General features: G+C 42.3%; 1 protein-coding gene across 4 annotated transcripts in view; it reads right to left on the bottom strand.

The window, feature by feature from the left end:
- VPS41 (VPS41 subunit of HOPS complex) overlaps positions 1-19,585 on the bottom strand; it is a 206,942-nt gene that overhangs the window by 15,042 nt on the left and 172,315 nt on the right. For all 4 annotated transcript variants that reach the window (XM_027573348.2, XM_027573349.2, XM_027573351.2 and 1 more), the window contains 5 exons: positions 12,809-12,850; positions 12,612-12,662; positions 10,326-10,463; positions 2,176-2,230; positions 394-534 (listed from right to left, as the gene is read on the bottom strand). In XM_027573348.2, coding sequence (XP_027429149.1) covers positions 394-534; positions 2,176-2,230; positions 10,326-10,463; positions 12,612-12,662; positions 12,809-12,850 — 427 coding nt within the window. The remainder of the gene's footprint in view (positions 1-393; positions 535-2,175; positions 2,231-10,325; positions 10,464-12,611; positions 12,663-12,808; positions 12,851-19,585) is intronic.

Genomic DNA, 19,585 nt, shown 5'->3' with positions numbered 1-19,585 from the left:
TGGCCAATGGCCAGTGACAGTCCTAGGTTTCCATAAAAAGAGACTGGTAAGGGCTTTACATTTTCACAATAAATGCCCCTGTAACCAAACTGAAAAAACAAAACAAAACAAAACTAAGGTCACATTTATTCAGTTGAGGTACAGCATGTAGGGACGCGCTTCATGGGGATAGGGTGAATGAGTATCATCAGCCTAATGCCCCGTTTGTTTGCACATTCAGGCTTCTCTGCACGGGAGGAGGAACTGGACATCATTACAATGTACCGAACCTGTTCTGGTTATAGACACTTCACCATAGTTTTCACCCAATGTGTCTTGAGATAATTCTTACTCTAGACTTAACTAGAAGTATTGAAAGAAACAGATCTGATCGCAGATGGCTTTTCTGCTTACGTGGTTTGTCGATGGAATATAAAATCAGATCTTCCCAGAGTTCTCCATCATCTTGCTCCTTGGCAAATTCAATTGCTTTATCAACATCATGTAATTCCTCCATGATCATCTTCAGGGCACTTCGGCTATTACCCATTCGGCCTAACAAAGATGTCAGAAATACTTCATTTAGGATGTTTTAATAAATCATTTTTAAAGAAACAGCATATCTCTTGTTTACATATCTCTTGTCTTGAAAACTAAGGCAAAAGCACATTTTCTTATGGGGCATCAGCATTTACTGTTTATAACAGTGAAATAATGATCTCCTATTTACTGGGTGTGTTCTCTGTGCTGTATACTCCTTTAAATGCTTCACATAAATTACCTCATTTAACCATCACTATAATCCAATGAGGTATACTCTACTATTATTCCTACTTTATGGAAGAGGGCGCAGAAACATTAGTGACTTGCCAAGATCATACAGCTGGGATCTGAACCCAGGTCCGTCAGATTCCTACTTCCCTCTGACAGACCTGTATTTCCTTTGGACACCTTCATACCCAGACACAGTTAAGACTTTTAAAGGCCTTGGAGACATTCTGGGTCTTTAAGTAGTTTTGGATTTGCTCTTTTGATACACTTTGTGCCAAACACACACTCAACTATCAGAGGGCTACCTCATTTCCTTCTCTTCCAAGTTCGGGGGAAAGCCTTCCAATGACCTTCATTAAGTGAAAGTATTTACCAACTATGCTTCTACTTGGCCAATTATCTTTACGCACTTGGCTCGTTGCTCTATTGGCATTTTAATGGCTTTAACAGTTTCCCTGAGTTTTTAATATAGGACATGTAGAAAGCTTTACTCAGAAGAGGGACAGCAACTGGATCCTTCTCATTCTGAGCAGCCATTATCAAGTGATAATAGCGGGCCTGTGAATAAATTGATATCCAATTTGTTATACCTTCTATAGCATTTTGTTTTCCCAACAAATTATTATTCCCATTGTTAGGTCTTAAAAATGGTTAATTTTTAAAATGTGTATAGGATTTTTAAATTTTTATAACTTCAAAAAAGGAGATTATGTCTCCCTTTGTAAGTTCTCTACTTGTCTACTGAGACAATATGACATTATGATGAAAATGAACTCTACTGGAGTATTTTCTGGGAAGAGATGCAGGAGAAACACCTTATGTTCAAGCTCCGTGTTTCTGCTACAAATACCTGCACAGAGCTTCCTTAAGGAAACCTTCAGGCTTCTATACTGCTTTCGTGCAAGTGGTTCATTTTGGAGGAAGGTGAAAGACAGTAAGCAGGACATATATGGAGGCAGCACCAGAGGCCCAGGGACTATGGAGAGCTAGGTGATACCAAAGTCTTCCTTCCAGACTAAAAACTTGCATATTCAATTGCATTTAATCCAGTTACTTAAGGTGCGATCAGTGACAATGAACAGTATTTTCTACCAGGATGATGGTAAAATAAGCTGATAATTTAAAAAAAAAAATGAACAAACTCGTCAACCCCTCTACAACTCATTTGTGAGGTGTGAGCCAATACAGGCTTGTTTGTTATGCAATTATTCAGATGTTATTTCAACAGCATTTATTAAATAACGCTTCTTTCTCTACTGAGCTGTGAAGTTCCCTTTTCTATGCATTAAATTCTTAAAGAGAACAGGCGCTATGCTTTGTGTGACTTTGCTCTATCTAAAACCTATGTCCCTTCTTAGACAATGTACATGACAACGTTACCACAGTGTTTCTCAGCTTATGGGGACCAAAAGTAAAGCTACTTACTCAGAAGATAAACCGTCTCTTCTACGAAGTTTCTCTGTTGACAGATCTCAAGAGCCTTTAAGCAGGGTAAAAATGTTACTATGGGTTAACACGCACGAATAAATATTAATAGATTCACTTATACATACGAGTTTGAAAGAAAGTTTCCATTGCCTTCCTTTAAAAACAAAACAAAGTAAACAAACGAAACACAAATCTTGGGTTTTGCTGGTGGCTGTCCTCAGTCACCTCTCAGACAGGTGCCGGACCGAACACAATTTAACCAATAACACGTGTGAGGCAGCTCAGAACACTCCAGGGGCAAAGGCAGAAAGCCAGGGGCTGAAAAGGACTTTCCCACCAAGCTTTCTCTTGATGCTACTTGAGGTTTCTTCCCAGCACTGGCCCCCACCCCCTGACTCCCCATCACTGCCTTCAGCTCCCTGTCCCTCCACTGGAATATAAGCTCCGGGAAAGCTTTGCTGTTCGCGGCTGCATGTTCCCAGTACCGGGCAGACCGCAGCTCAGGAAACATCCGATGCAGAAATAAACACACAGATGGACAGAATATTTCTATTCCTGGCTCACAGGGCTTAAAAGAAAACTCTGCTCAAGCATCTGTCAGAAGTTGACAGTGGGAAAAACATATCTGACCATCAAGACGGCTCAAAAGGGAAGAGATCAAGTAAAGAAATGAGGGACTCCATAGGTGACTGCATTTCCTTGGGCATAAGAAACAAGCCACGCCGTGTTCATAAATAATTGCATATTGTAAATGAAGTGGCACACATTTACCATACACTCTGCTGGGCGCTGGAGGGTCACGTTGGACAGAGACGCAAAGAGGGGCCATGAAGATGGTGCTGCTGACAGCAGGGGAGAGGGGTGGAGGGAAGGTGTGGAAGCGGCACACAGCCCCCCGCCAGGGAGTGCAGGCTCTGGGAGGCTCACAGAGATGCAGGAACACCCGGTGCCAGGACTGGGGGCAGTGTGGAGAGAGGGCCGTGCACAGAGACATGGGACATGGGCTCCAGGGGCGGGGGGGACTCTTGTAAAAAGCTTCACAGCAGAGGCGGCATCTGAACTGGGTGCAGCATGACCAGTAAGTGATCCCCAGGAAACCTCACCTCCCACCCCACCTATGTGACCTCCCTGCAGCAGTGCTCTGTTCTGACTTACAGCTAAGAATCTTCGAGAATCTTCGCTGTGGCCTATGAGACATTGGCCACCTGCCCTGCCTTCCTGGGCAGCCACGCCTCCCTCACACCCTGCTCCCGCCTTCACTGTGGTCCCTCCGCCTCGAATGCTGCCCTCACTCCCTACCCTCCACCCCTGACAAGTGCTTCAGGCGATTACTCCTTGGACCCCACATGACCCACTCCAGGTCCCAGGGAGCCCCCCTCGTGGCAGCTCGCACACTTCTTCTCAACCAGTTAACGACTCCACGGCCCGCAACTCCATGGCTCCAGACCTGTGCCCCGCACGGGGCCTGGCTACTCATGGGTGGGTGTGCAGTACATATTTCTTTAAACAGATGAGCAGGCAGAAAAGGTTTCAGGAGGAAGATCATTGGGCTGTGTAGTTGTAGTGGTCATTTACCGACAACCAGCCGGTTAATACCAGGACGACCAGGTATTATTATTACCAGGGAAATAATAGCAGGAGCTGGTTTGGACATTTTGATTTTTGACTTAAAATTTTTGTGTAGACTTTCCCTGGTATGAAACTGTATTATTCTGGTAGTTCTGGACTATTGGGCTTCTGGCACATAAAATAAGGTCCTAGTCTTGTATATAATCATGTTGGATTGGATGAGTGACTAGTGTTCTTGTTTTATTCAAAGGTTTGGGTTTATTTATCTGACCATTGCTTCTTTGGAAACAAAAGGATTCCATAATTTGTCATTGGTATTAATGGTGAGATTCTCAGCTAAAGCTGCAATATTTGAAGTCCGAATTAAAAGAGGGTGCTGGGATAAATGATAGCGTCTGATACATGGCAGCCATGCACAGTGCACAGCTTGTACACCCATTCCTGACAGCTCTGCTTAGCTCAAGTGACTGAAAACAGCAGAGGATTTCACATGGCAAAATTCAGGCCAAGCGGGATCAATGTATTTTCCTGAAATATACAAGACACACTCATAAAAGGCTGTTAGAACAAAACTCAAAAAAAATTGTGTGTGTGTGTGTGTAGGATATACATTTAAGTGTGTGCCTCTGGTTGGAGAGTAACAGCTAAAAGGGAGGAAAAAATGTTGATCACAGAAATCAATGCTGGGGGTTGGGGGGGGAATCCTGAACCACACATAAAAAAAGGAAAGAACACCTTATTTTAGAATTACAGTGAAATTAGGGTGGAGTTTGAAGAACACAAATCATGAAAATGAGGAAGTGAGAACACAGAAAGGTCACACTGAGGAGGAAACTATTAATTTGATTACTCACAAGGCTCCTTTAACAGTTATGTGGCAGAGACAGCCAAATTGTCCCCCAATATCCTTTACCCATTTCTCGAGTAGTAAGATTTTACGTGGGTGTGTGACTGCCCAGGATTTAAAGAACCATCTCCAAGTCCCCAGCCATGGGAGAGCCGTGTGACAGATGTCCCCACAGGGAGGAAACGGCAACATGGTAGCTTCTGGCAATATTCTTTAAGAAGCAAGGCCAGTCATCCCTTTGTTTTCTTATTTTTAGTCCTTTCACCCAATCTGCTCCTGGAAACACAAACGCTATTATCTTACACCACAAGCTGAAGGTCATACAAGGTGAGGGAACAAGAGAAAAGAGCCCAGGTCTCCGACCGCATGGCTTGCCACCAGGACTTCCGTGGGCCAGAGAACTAAACTGCTACTCTGTTCAAGCCACTGTTATTTGGGGACTTTTCTCACCCATAGCTGAACCTATTCCGAACACTTAGAAAACTCTCCACTCGTTTTGATTGAAAACACGATTTACCTTATCTCTATACTGTCATGCCCGTTAATCAATCATCCTCATACACAATGGAATTTTCTTACCTACTCCTTACCCTTCTGGAATGGTACTAGAGCAGAGACAGGATACAAGGGTACATGTGAGAAGTAGACAGTGAAAGGAAACAGCAAAAAACATTAAGTTCAGAGGACCTGGGACCATTCCACCAAAAAGTTACTGAGAAACCAACGGACTGCCTTGATCACATGAGCTGCGAGAGATACAGATGGACAGTTTGCGGTGGAGCGAGACCATGTTGCGCACAGATAAACAAGAATATGTAATACAAGTGGATAGGTAGAGCGTTTAGAGGAGGAGAGTGAATAAAGATGAGTATACTGCCTAAATGAGTTTTTACTGAAACATATCTATAAATCAATTTTGTACTTGGAAATTTACCGACACTTCGAAGTACCATTCAGAAGTTTCCAACAAAACCATCCCCCCTTCTCTTGAAGATTTGCAAACATACCTCCCTCAAACCACACAGACCTGGTAGTCTGCAGGCCCACCTGGGCTAAGACAGGAGCCACTTGTTACATGGGACCATTTAAATTTAAATTAAAAATGCAGTTCCCCACTAGACATGCGGCTGCTGGCTACCTTGTCAGAGTAGCACATTTTCATCACTGCAGAACATTCTATAGGATGGTGCTGCTGGAAGCTCTTAGGATATCATCAAAAATGACAAGTCCTATGAGAAGAAACGTCTAAAGGCAAGTCTGAAGTCAAGAAGCGTCTGGAATGCAAGCAGATGTGTCACGCCAAGCTCAAACATAATCTGAATCTCTGAAATTTGAGTTTCACAGATTTTAAAATGTTTTATGTCTAGTTTCTAACAGTACTGAAATTATTCTTTTCTCATATATGAGAAATCAGAGACTCTAGAAATCTCTAGAAATTTCGAGTAAAATGTGAAAAGAAAATATTTCTGGTACACAGAATTTTTCTATTATTGATACAAGTGAAGCATAAACCCATGTTCCCCTAGATTCTTGAATGTTCCGGGGCCACAATGCTCCCTCTAGAGGAAAGAGTAGCGAAACTAAGATTTTTGAAGTCCAGAGGAGGGACACAGACACAGACACACACATGGAAAGGGAGAATCATAGTAAAAATAAAAGTGAAAAGACAGGATAATGACAGAAGTTGAGTAAAAAACGATGCAAAAGTAATGTTTTAATTCTCCTTTTCCTGATTTAGTGTAAAGGCAAGGAACAGAGTTAGAGATTTGGGGGTAACTAACCAGAGCCTGATCAACTATAAATTAAATAAGGATTTCTACCCAGCCTTGACCCTGCCATCATTTATGAAGTCTTCTTACAAGGCATTAATGGGAATCTGTAAACGTTGCATCTCCCAGCTTTATTCCCGCAAATTCATAACTACTGCCGCCTTGTAAATGCCATTAGATATGAGAGAAATCATAAATTCAGGTATAAATTCCCAAAGCTGCAGAGCCGATATTCTGCTTTTAACTATTCTAGGCATAAGCAAGTGAGATTTGTAAATGAAAACAAGTACCTGATGATCATGCCTGGAAATTATAGAAGAAAGGACAGTTTAATAGCTTAAAAACTGATGTCTTTCATGATTCTTGCAATACAAAGGAACATATTTTTTAAGATTTATTTATTATTATTAATTTTTTAACCAGAAAGAGAGAGAGAACACAAGGAGGGGGAGTGACAGGCAGAGGGAAAGGGAGAAGCAGACTCCCCACTGAGCAAGGAGCCTGATGCGGGGCTCGATCCCAGGACCTTAGGATCATGACCTGAGCCAAAGGCAGCCGCTTAACTGGCTGAGCCACCCAGGCGCCCCAAGATTATTTTAGAGAGAGAAAGGAAAAGAGAAGGAGAGTGTGAGTGCACAAGTTGGGGGAGGGGCAGAGAGAGAGAATCTCAAGCAGGAGCCCCAAAGGGCTGGATTCCAGGACCCTGAGGTCATGACCTAAGCTGACACCAAATCAGATGCTTAACTGACTGAGTCACCCAGGCACCCTATAATTAACAGCTTAAACCTGAAAAATGATTCCTCACCATTGTGGAAAGAATAGAGGACCTGACTTAAGAGATCCAGGTTCTAAGTCTTGGCCCTCTGCCTTATTAGCTCTACATTCTGGGTTGTTTCTTTCAACTCCTGAAGACTTAGCTGGTCGTTGGTAAAATAACTTTATCCACCTACCTGTGCTTCTATAGAGATTAAATAAAAATAAGGTACATGAAAGCATAGCGCATGTTATAAAGCACAGCAGAAACTCCATAAATGGTTTTTATTATCTTTTTATATGGCTGTCAGTGTTATAAATTCCTACCACCTCTGTATCTCCTTTAGAAGGCACAATTTCATAAAAGCTTATGATTAATTTTGGGATTTATGCATTGTGGTGATTTTAAATCCTGAACTCTGGTCTCTGATAAATACTGCCACCTTGGGAATGCTACTTTCTTGAAGGGCTTCTGATGTGATGGCAGGGTCTCTACAAAGTTTTTGACCAAATATTGATTGTGGGATTTCAATCAATTCAAACTAAGTTTGACTGTGATTCTTGGAGATTTCAACCAGCTGTCATTTGAAATCACCCCTCCTCTCAACAATTACCCAAATCCCGGCAAAGGCAGACAATCAGAGGAAGAGAGAGCTGCTATTCTGCCAGAAGGGAATCATCGACAAGGGAGGGAGGGGTCAACATGCTCTGATTAAAGCCGTGACACCTTAAACACTTCCCAGTTAAAATAAAGCAACCACCAAAATTATCACCAAAGCATCTAACAGGACTAAACATCTACATACTCTTCTGAAACAGAGATTTCTTTGGTGGGGCATTAAAATTTTAAGCTCTTCACTTTATATTTAGAAAACGGTACCAAATTTTCTGAGTCTCTCTCTAGACAAAACAGGTGAACCTGTAACTCATGACCTTCACTTCACAGTTAACAAGCCTGACATGCATTTAAGGGGGGGGGAATCCACTTTGCTTTTTATAAATTGCTAGCTTTTTCAGGGTATAAGTAATACCCTCTTTAACGTGGTTTTACATACCTGAGCAAGGATAATAATACATTCTTTTTGCAAACATACAGATGGATATACACAATGGATCCTGATGAGAATCTCTTGTGAAGAAGTCTCAATGATCTGTAAAATGACAGCTCATCTACAAAGTTCTAAAAGGGAAGGTTACTGACTTGATTATTTTTAATGGCACATTTCTACCATTACCAGCTTTAATTCATTTGTTTCAAAATTTTCTTTCAGTGGAAAACATGAGATAACTCTAAAAAAAAACTACTGAAAACATAATAGTAAAAAAACTACTGAAAACAAAATAGATTTCACTATGCTTCTGTTGAGTTCTTTTACATGCAACTGGTTCTTCTTAGTGGATCACAGAGAAGAATTCTAAAAGGTCTATACGATGCTCTAAGTAAGTTCTATGTATTAGAATGCCATGTGTAGGTCTGCGATTTCCTGATGCTCCCCTTTTAGGGAGAACAGTGTGCTTTCTGTTGAACACTACTAGACTGGGAAACTATAAACCAGATGGGTTGAAAGTGTGTGAGAAGCACAAACACCCTGGAATCTGGGAAACCTCTGCACCCGAGTTTTGTGGATGGGAAGGAGCCAGGCTGCTGGTCACAGGTGTGCAGCTCTGTCTGAGGAGTCAACCAGAGATGCTCCGTCCTCCTGGAAACAAATGACGTCTCCTCAAAGAGTGAGATACAGATGAAGGGGCACTGTTCAAAGACTAAGATTCTCACTCTTCCCCCCTAGATTATAGATTCTGTAATGAGAAGAGGGAAACATTTGCTTTTATTTTTAGAGTAAGATGATGAATTTCCAAATTTATTCTTGAGAAAATGTCTTAGGACCCAAATTTAAAATGTTAGTTTTTCATAAATTAATATGCAGGCCAGATATTTTTTCATTAACTGCAGATTTCGAAAATCCACTGAGCTGAAATTGGTTCATAACGAATCCAACACATTTATCAACATGGATGAAGAAGCAACTATAAAAGCTGTCAGTTCACAGAAACAGCATGTTCTCAGTCAACTGTTTTTTTATTAAAAGATTTATGTATTTTGAAGAGAGAGTGCAAGTGGGGAGGGGCAGAGGGGGAGGAGGAGGGAGAAAGAATCCGAAGTAGACTCGACCCTGAGTGCAGAGCCCCAGGTGGGCTCGATCCTATGACCCTGAGATCATGCCTGAGCTGAAACCGAGAGTCGGACACCCAGCAGACTGAGCCACCCAGGCACCCCTCAGTCAACTTCTTAATACATATCTCTAAGGGGTCAAATACATTGTTTTGCTTTGTTGATACATACAGCTGACTCCAAAGTACTTTCTATCTGGCCATCCGAATTTAGTAAGACATCCCTAGATGTCAGATCGTGTTCCAAACCATATGAAGAACCGTGGGAAACAGCACTGGGGGCCGCAGATTGCCCAGTTTCTAGTATACACGCGGCAAGTATCAACTGCACTCAAACAGCAGGCTCAAAACACTTACTAGTTCATATGCAGCCCTGACTAGAATCTCGTATGTCTTCATTTATTCACTCACTCCCTCACTCACAATGCAACAAACACTCAGTAAGTGTCTAATGAGTGCTAGCTGCTGGGTTTACCAAAATGAGTGAGACAAACTACCTCTCCTTTAAGAATATACAGGACAGTGAGAAAGAGACTAGTAATTTCTTATCATTATAATGAAATGCAGCACAATAGAGAAATGGAATGCAGTGTGAGAAACACAGAAACAGACCACGTGGCTGTGGAGAGCGGACAGGGGACAGGACCTAGGTTATGGACCTTGAGTCTGGGGCAGATGCCTCTGGCTTGGGCTGGTGCCTGGGTCTCCCTCCCAGGGCGGTCTTAGGCCCCACTTTGACCCTGGTAAATGGACTCAGACTCCTTATGCTGTTTTTGCTTGGTGGTTGATTGAGGCCTCCACCCCAGATTAAACCTTTATTCTAATTCAACCTGGCAGAGAAATGCTTCAGCTCCTCAACAAAATCTCCACCGAAAGGCCCTCCAATCCTCATCAGAAGGCCCCAGCAAAACCTCCCGCTGTGAGAGCAGCCCTCACTCCTGAACAGGGATGGATGAGCAACAGGAAGACAAGAGTGATCCACAGCTTACCAACAAGGACAACTTCTTTACCTGAAGTGAGTGCGCGAGTCTGTGACTTACCTTTTCAAGGGGGCAGTGGGTACTATCTCGGAGAAACGGAAGTAAGTTTGGTCGATCATATTCAGCATAAAGGCTGATCTGTTTTTCATGGTAGCGCTGCCCCTTATGATGGTCTCTCTTGAAAAGCTTATGCAAATACTAAAAAGAACAAAGAAGTAAACCATGAACATAAAAATAAGAAAAGCAAGACCTGTTTAATTTAATCAGTTCTAAACAGCCTCCATGGAGAGCCTGAGAGAAAAGGGGTCTTCAGGAAAATGTCTTGGTGAAGGAAAAGTGCAAAGAACACCTTCAGGAGACAAGGACAATCTGACACTCTGTCCAGAATGGCCTCGAGTGACCAGCCATATGACCCGAACAAGTCACCAACCTCTCTGTGACTGAATTTATCTGCCAAAATCTCATTGGGTCGTTGTGAGGACTGAATGTGTTGCCATTTGTAAAACACTCAGATCCATACTAATACACCCGGCATACACTGAGCGCCAGGGAAATGTTAATGAGAGCTAATATTCTCACCATTGGCTGCATGGCTTCAGAAATAAAATGCTTCATTAGTGGCCTTCCTGAATCCTAAAACTTCTCGTCTTTTACATAAAAGGGGTACAGTCATGGGATAAAAGAATGTTCTTAAAAACTCAAGCAGCAAGTGTTAAATTATTTTTCATACATTCTGCATCTGCTCTCTGTTAAGCCGTGTTGAGATCTGTGTCTGCCATGACATGCTGCCTCTCCTGGTGACCTCAAAAATCAAGACGTTCTGAATCCATTTTCAAAACTGATTCCTTTCCCTAGCTGTCTGAAAAAGTTAATGGACCTCAAAGGAAGTGCGTGATTCACTTTCTACTCAGAGGCAAGATTAAGTCTATCAATATATGATGCATAAGTTAGAAATCGATGTCCAAAGTGTAGTTCATGCTAACTGGAAACACACACCCCATCACCCACGAGGGGCGGGAAGCCTGATCGCAGCACTCACAGCAAGTTCCTGGGCAAGGAACCGAGCAGCAGTCTGCCCCTGGAGCCGGGACTGTAGATAGGTTTGCTGGAGTCGGCCAGCCACTGTCGTGCCTGGTCACTAAAGAGTCTAGCCAGGCCACACGCACACAGAGAAATGGCTCCTCAGGTCAGCTGCTGGCGTCTCCCCAAGGCCGGGAGGGGGCGGAGTGGCCAGGCCTCCATGGCGCTCGGACGGGAGCCCGGCCTCTGTGCCTGCACCGGGGTCAGCATGTGAGCCGGACATGCGGCACTGTTTCCCAGAGGGGCACGGAGGCCCGGGAGGCTCTGTACCATCGGCCAAGGCAAATTCTCAGAGACACTGCCCGACAGGGAAGATGCGCCACCTGAGCGGGGCCCTGAGTTTGAGCGCTGCACTGACGACCTGGGCACACAGACAGGTGCCCGCCGCTATGATCCCACTCCTGCCTTCCACAAACCAGACGTCACTGCTTCATCGCCAAGTCCCAAGGGGGCCTGCAGAGTGGCGCCTGCTTGGCTAAGCACATCACCTTGAGACTGCCAATCCCAACAGCACAGCCACAGCATCCACACAACCGCTGACCAAAACAAAATGGAACAAAGTACCTTGCATTCCTATCCTGGAGCCTTCAAAAGCTTGCCTAAAACTGACTGCTGAAGAAAAACACTATCCCCTGAGCCTCCTCTTGGGGTGCAAAGAGGTGGGCAAAGATACAAGAACCCCCCTCGAATTTGAGGCCCACGGTCCTAGTGGACCCCTGAAGCCTTTTCTTGTATCATTTTTAAAGGACAGAGAAACCCCGCACTCCTGCTTTATTCCCATGGTGACAGCAATGCAGAGAATCAAAGCAGCCTTCCAAGGCAGTCTAGAACACTAGGTCTTAACAGTACTACCACCGAGACCAAATGAGAGAAGTGGGATTAGCTAGCGTGAGGGTGAGGGACAGAGAAATGAGGCTTTGTTTGTGGATCCTTCTGAGGTGTTGTAATATAGGGTGTAATTGTACTCCGTGCTGACTGCACAAGCAAGGTGCTTACTCCTAGACACAGTTTGGTGGCACAAACACGAATGTGATGACTTTTTTTTTAAACCACAATTTAACGGTGAGTCAAAGTTAAAGTACCTGATCTGTAATTAGTCCCTAGCCCGGCTCAGAGCCTCTGCCTCATTTACTAATTACGGACTATCGGTGTTCACACCTCCACGCCAAGGAGTGACCTGAGCGAGTCACACTAGTCCACACCAGCACTGAAAGGTGGCTCGCCCCCCATGTGGTCAAAAGGGCAAATGAAGACGGTCATGCTCACCACGTGCTGCAACTCTGGTCTGTCTTCTAGTTCTTCCACTACCTTTTTAATCTAGAGAGAAAAGACATTTTTAACCATTGATTTAGGGGGACACAAACATAGCTGCAAGAGCCATCGGACCAACAGCTCTCCTCTTTATGGCTTGGGTGCTCCCAGACACCCATCTAGTAACATGTACAAAAACAAAAGACACTCACTGAAATTTTGTCTTCGTTGTCCAAAAGCATGTCGACAGCTTTCTGAAATAAAAAGAAAAAAAAAGCCACAGTCACACCTGCTGTGTCAGAAGAGAACTCGCACACATGCTGTGCATGCTGTTAGTTACAGGTGGAGGGCTTCTTTCCACACACAAGGGGCCCTTTGCTTTGCAGTAGCCCTCAAGGGAGAGATCCGTAAAAGAATGCATTTTACCAGGTGTCTCCATCTGAGACCTCTGTGTATTGCCTACCACTAAAACAGCATCCTGCTACCACTCCCCAAACACGAAACATCCTGTCTACCCATATTCTAGCCTCCGTGCTGTCGGAGAGATCCCCACAAGTACTCCTGTGACTCTCTGCTTACGGAGAGCGTGCTGGGCCCCGGACCACAAGGATGAGCTTGGCTTCCTGCCACCTGCACCCTCACTGAATCCGTCTACAGATTTCACAGATGTAAGGAGGAGAGGGTGGGAGCCAGAAAAAAACAAGATAGCTGAAGTTTCATGATGATAGAAAGCTTATGGACTTGAGGCATTTACTTTGTTCACCATGAACATTCAGGCAACACGAAGGAGACTGTGTCTGTAACGACAGGCGGTGGGAAGACAGCCCACCAGGCTGAGCGTCATCCATCATATCCGGCTTCTGCTCCTGACTCTGCTACCACCTAGCTAGCCACTCCATTTTTTCCCCTCTAAAATAGGAGGATGTTAGAAGAGATTATCCTTAAGGTACCTTCTAATTAGAAAACTATGAGTCCTTAACTTTGGGTCATACTCTTGAACAGCAATCAGTTTCAGCTCGTTCATCTTTTCTCTACAGCTACGGAAGCTAAACTCGGCTCTTGAGACACATGGCACAGAGGGCGGGCAGGCATAAGGGGAGAATGGATGTGGGGAAATGTAATTAATTTTTATAGAAGCACTCCATCCTCTTAATCATCTTTTGCAGAGAAGCAGAACCTCTGCACCTGAACTTCTTCAGAACTGCACTAATTCTTTTTAGATCAGTAGTCTCTAAGGACTTAAATCATTCACTATGAAAAAAGGGCTAAAAGCATCTTTCAGAAAAAAGAAGTAGATTTAGCTCCTATTTAAATTAAGTTTAAGTTTGTGATGACTAATCTATAGCACATAATATATACATAGTACACATGTATACATATATACATAATATAGTGCATAATATCCTTAAATGCAATAAAATATAATAGAAAAATCCAAGTAATCCTTTTGGAGGCTTACAGGTTCTACTCTTTTTTTTTTTTTTTTTTTTTATTTATTTATTTATTTATTTTTTTAAATTTTTTATTGTTATGTTAATCACCATATATTACATCATTAGTTTTTGGTGCAGTGTTCCATGATTCATTGTTTGTTCATAACACCCAGTGCTCCATGCAGAACGTGCCCTCCTCAATACCCATCACCAGGCTAACCCATCCCCCTACCCCCCTCCCCTCTAGAACCCTCAGTTTGTTTTTCAGAGTCCATCATCTCTCATGGTTCGTCTCCCCCTCTGACATACTCCCCTTTTCTTCCTCTCCTGTTATCTTCTTCTTTTTCTTTTTTCTTAAAATATGTTGCATTATTTGTTTCAGAAGTACAGATCTGTGATTCAACAGTTTTGCACAATTCACAGCGCTCACCGTAGCACATACCCTCCCCAATATCTATCACCCAGCCACCCCATCCCTCCCACCCCCAACCACTCCAGTAACACTCAGTTTGTTTCCTGAGATTAAGAATTCCTCATATCAGTGAGGTCATGTGATACATGTCTTTCTCTGATTGACTTATTTCACTCAGCATAACACCCTCCAGTTCCATCCACGTCGTTGCAAATGGCAAGATCTCATTCCTTTTGATGGTTGCATAATATTCCATTGTGTATATATACCACCGCTTCTTTAGCCATTCATCTGTCGATGGGCATCTTGGCTCTTTCCACAGTTTGGCTATGGTGGACATTGCTGCTATAAACATTGGGGTACACGTACCCCTTCGGGTCCCTACATTTGTATCTTTGTGGTAAATACCCAGTAGTGCAATTGCTGGATCGAACGGTAGCTCTAATTTCAACTGTTTGAGGAACCTCCATACTGTTTTCCAGAGGGGTTGCACCAGCTTGCATTCCCACCAACAGTGTAGGAGGGTTCCCCTTTCTCCACATCCCCGCCAACATCTGTCGTTCCCTGACTTGTTAATTTTAGCCATTCTGACGGGTGTGAGGTGGTATCTCATTGAGGTTTTGATTTGGATTTCCCTGATGCCAAGCGATGTTGAGCACTTTTTCATGTGCCTGTTGGCCATTTGGATGTCTTCTTTGGAGAAATGTCTGTTCATGTCTTCTGCCCATTTCTTGATTGGATTATTTGTTCTTTGGGTGTTGAGTTTGATAAGTTCTTTATAGATTTTGGATACTAGCCCTTTATCTGATAGGTCATTTGCAAATATTTTCTCCCATTCTGTCAGTTGTCTTTTGGTTTTGTGGACTGTTTCTTTTGCTGTGCAGAAGCTTTTTATCTTGATGAAATCCCAATAGTTCATTTTTGCCCTGGCTTCCCGTGCCTTTGGCGATGTTTCTAGGAAGAAGTTGCTGCGGCTAAGGTCGAAAAGGTTGCTACCTGTGTTCTCCTTTAGGATTTGGATGGACTCCTGTCTCACGTTTAGGTCTTTCAACCATTTGGAGTCTATTTTTGTGTGTGGTGTAAGGAAATGGTCCAGTTTCATTCTTCTGCATGTGGCTGTCCAATTTTCCCAACACCATTTGTTGAAGAGACTGTCTTTTTGCCATTGGACATTCTTTCCTGCTTTGTCAAAAATAAGTTGACCATAGAGTTGAGGGTCCATTTCTGGGCTCTCAATTCTGTTCCATTGATCTATGTGTCTGTTTTTGTGCCAGTACCATACTGTCTTGATGATGACAGCTTTGTAATAGAGCTGGAAGTCCGGAATTGTGATGCCGCCAGCTTTGCTTTTCTTTTTCAGTATTCCTCTGGCTATTCTGGGTCTCTTCTGGTTCCATACAAATTTTAGGATTATTTGTTCCATTTCTTTGAAAAAAGTGGATGGTATTTTGATGGGGATTGCATTGAATGTGTAGATTGCTCTAGGTAGCATTGACATCTTCACAATGTTGATTCTCCCAATCCATGAGCATGGAACGTTTTTCCATTTCTTTGTGTCTTCTTCAATTTCTTTCCTGAGTATTTTATAGTTTTCTGAGTACAGATCCTTTGCCTCTTTGGTTAGATTTATTCCTAGGTATTTAATCGTTTTGGGTGCAATTGTAAATGGGATAGACTCCTTGATTTGTCTCTCTTCTGTCTTGTTGTTGGTGTATAGGAATGCCACTGATTTCTGTGCATTGATTTTATATCCTGCTACTTTACTGAATTCCTGTATGAGTTCTAGCAGTTTTGGGGTGGAGTCTTTTGGGTTTTCCACATACAGTATCATATCATCTGCAAAGAGTGAGAGTTTGACTTCCTCTTTGCCGATTTGGATGCCTTTGATTTCTTTTTGTTGTCTGATTGCTGTGGCTAGGACTTCTAATACTATGTTGAATAGCAGTGGTGAGAGTGGACATCCCTGCCGCGTTCCTGACCTTAGGGGAAAAGCTCTCAGCCTTTCCCCATTGAGAATGATATTCGCTGTAGGTTTTTCATAGATGGCTTTTATGATATTGAGGTATGTACCCTCTATCCCTATACTCTGAAGAGTTTTGATCAAGAAAGGATGTTGTACTTTGTCAAATGCTTTTTCTGCATCTATTGAGAGGATCATATGATTCTTGTTCTTTCTTTTGTTAATGTATTGTATCACGTTGATTGATTTGCGTATGTTGAACCAGCCTTGCAGCCCAGGAATAAATCCCACTTGGTCGTGGTGAATAATCCTTTTAATGTACTGTTGGATCCTATTGGCTAGTATTTTGGTGAGAATTTTTGCATCCATGTTCATCAAGGATATTGGTCTGTAATTCTCTTTTTTGATGGGGTCTTTGTCTGGTTTTGGGATCAAGGTAATGCTGGCCTCATAAAATGAGTTTGGAAGTTTCCCTTCCATTTCTATTTTTTGGAACAGTTTCAGGAGAATAGGTATTAATTCTTCTTGAAAGGTCTGATAGAATTCCCCTGGGAAGCCATCTGGCCCTGGGCTTTTGTTTCTTGGGAGATTTTTGATGACTGTTTCAATTTCCTTAGTGGTTATAGGTCTGTTCAGGTTTTCTATTTCTTCCTGGTTCAATTTTGGTAGTTGATACATCTCTAGGAATGCACCCATTTCTTCCAGGTTATCTAATTTGCTGGCATAGAGTTGCGCATAATATGTTCTTATAATTGTTTGTATTTCTTTGGTGTTGCTTGTGATCTCTCCTCTTTCATTCATGATTTTGTTGATTTGGGTCATTTCTCTTTTCTTTTTGATCAGTCTGGCCAGGGGTTTATCAATCTTGTTAATTCTTTCAAAGAACCAGCTCCTAGTTTCGTTGATCTGTTCTACTGTTCTTTTGGTTTCTAGTTCATTGATTTCTGCTCTGATCTTTATGATTTCTCTTCTCCTGCTGGGTTTAGGCTTTCTTTGCTGTTCTTTCTCCAGCTCCTTTAGGTGTAGGGTTAGGTTGTGTATTTGAGACCTTTCTTGTTTCTTGAGAAAGGCTTGTATTGCTATATACTTTCCTCTCAGGACTGCCTTTGCTGTATCCCAAAGATTTTGAACAGTTGTGTTTTCATTTTCATTGGTTTCCATGAATTTTTTTAATTCTTCTTTAATTTCTTGGTTGACCCATTCATTCTTTAGTAGGATGCTCTTTAGCCTCCATGTATTTGAGTTCTTTCTGACTTTCCTCTTGTGGTTGAGTTCTAGTTTCAAAGCATTGTGGTCTGAAAATATGCAGGGAATGATCCCAATCTTTTGGTACCGATTGAGACCTGATTTGTGACCTAGGATGTGATCAATTCTGGAGAATGTTCCATGGGCACTAGAGAAGAATGTGTATTCCGTTGCTTTGGGATGGAATGTTCTGAATATGTCTGTGAAGTCCATTTGGTCCAGTGTGTCATTTAAAGTCTTTATTTCCTTGTTGATCTTTTGCTTAGATGATCTGTCCATTTCAGTCAGGGGGGTGTTAAAGTCCCCCACTATTATTGTATTGTTGTCAATGTGTTTCTTTGCTTTTGTTATTAATTGCCTTATATAATTGGCTGCTCCCATGTTCGGGGCATAGATATTTACAATTGTTAGATCTTCTTGTTGGATAGACCCTTTAAGTAGGATATAGTGTCCTTCCTCATCTCTTATTACAGTCTTTGTTTTAAAATCTAGTTTGTCTGATATAAGGATTGCCACCCCAGCTTTCTTTTGGTGTCCATTAGCATGGTAAATGGTTTTCCACCCCCTCACTTTCAATCTGGGGGTGTCTTTGGGTGTAAAATGAGTCTCTTGCAGACAGCATATTGATGGGTCTTGTTTTTTAATCCAATCTGATAGCCTGTGTCTTTTGATTGGGGCATTTAGCCCATTTACATTCAGGGTAACTATTGAAAGGTATGAATTTAGTGCCATTGTATTACCTGTAAGGTGACTGTTAACTGTCTGTTTTCTGTGTTCGTTTCTGCTCTTTGCTGTTTTTAGGTTCTCTCTTTGCTTAGAGGACCCCTCTCAATATTTCTTGGAGGGCTGGTTTCGTGTTTGCAAATTCCTTTAGTTTTTGTTTGTTCTGGAAGCTTTTTATCTCTCCTTCTATTTTCAATGATAGCCTAGCTGGATATAGTATTCTTGGCTGCATATTTTTCTCGTTTAGTGCTCTGAAGATATCTTGCCAGTCCTTTCTGGCCTGCCAGGTCTCTGTGGATAGGTCTGTTGCCAATCTAATGTTTCTACCATTGTAGGTTACATATCTCTTCTCCCGAGCTGCTTTCAGGATTTTCTCTTTGTCTCTGAGACTCGTAAGTTTTACTATTAGATGTCGGGGTGTTGACCTATTTTTATTGATTTTGAGAGGGGTTCTCTGTGCCTCCTGGATTTTAATGCCTGTTTCCTTCCTCATATTAGGGAAGTTCTCTGCTATAATTTGCTCCAATATACCTTCTGCCCCTCTCTCTCTCTCTTCTTCTTCTGGGATCCCAATTATTCTAATGTTGTTTCGTCTTATCGTATCACTTATCTCTCGAATTCTGCCCTCGTGATCCTGTAGTTGTTTCTCTCTCTTTTTCTCAGCCTCTTTATTTTCCATCATTTGGTCTTCTATATCGCTGATTCTCTCTTCTGCCTCATTTATCCTAGCATTTAGTGCCCCCATTTTTGATTGCACCTCATCAATAGCCTTTTTGATTTCGATTTGGTTAGATTTTAGTTCTTTTATTTCTCCAAAAAGGGTTTCTCTAATAACTTCCACGCTTTTTTCAAGCCCAGCTAGTATCTTTAAAGTCATGATTCTGAACTCTAGGTCCGACATCGTACTAATGTCCGTATTGAGTAGGTCCCTGGCTGACGGTACTACCTCTTGTTCTTTTTGCTGAGGTGATTTCTTTCGTCTTGTCATTTTGTCCAGAGGAGAATAGATGAATGAGAGAACAAAAGGCTAACAGGTTTACAACGTCCCCAGCAAATATACTGTATACAAATCAGAAAAGACCTGAAACCAGGGGAAAAGAAAGGGAAAGAAAGAAAAAAGAAAGAGAAAAAGAAAAAAAAAAGAAAAAAAAAGATAAAAACAAAAACAAAACAATTCAAAAAAGGCAGAATATGATCAAATATGATCAGGCTAGTG

Source organism: Zalophus californianus, chromosome 12, assembly GCF_009762305.2.
Source record: "Zalophus californianus isolate mZalCal1 chromosome 12, mZalCal1.pri.v2, whole genome shotgun sequence".
NCBI classification, from domain to species: domain Eukaryota; kingdom Metazoa; phylum Chordata; class Mammalia; order Carnivora; family Otariidae; genus Zalophus; species Zalophus californianus.
The sequence above is the reverse complement of the archived record's forward strand: the minus strand, read 5'-3'. Positions and strand labels throughout refer to the sequence as shown.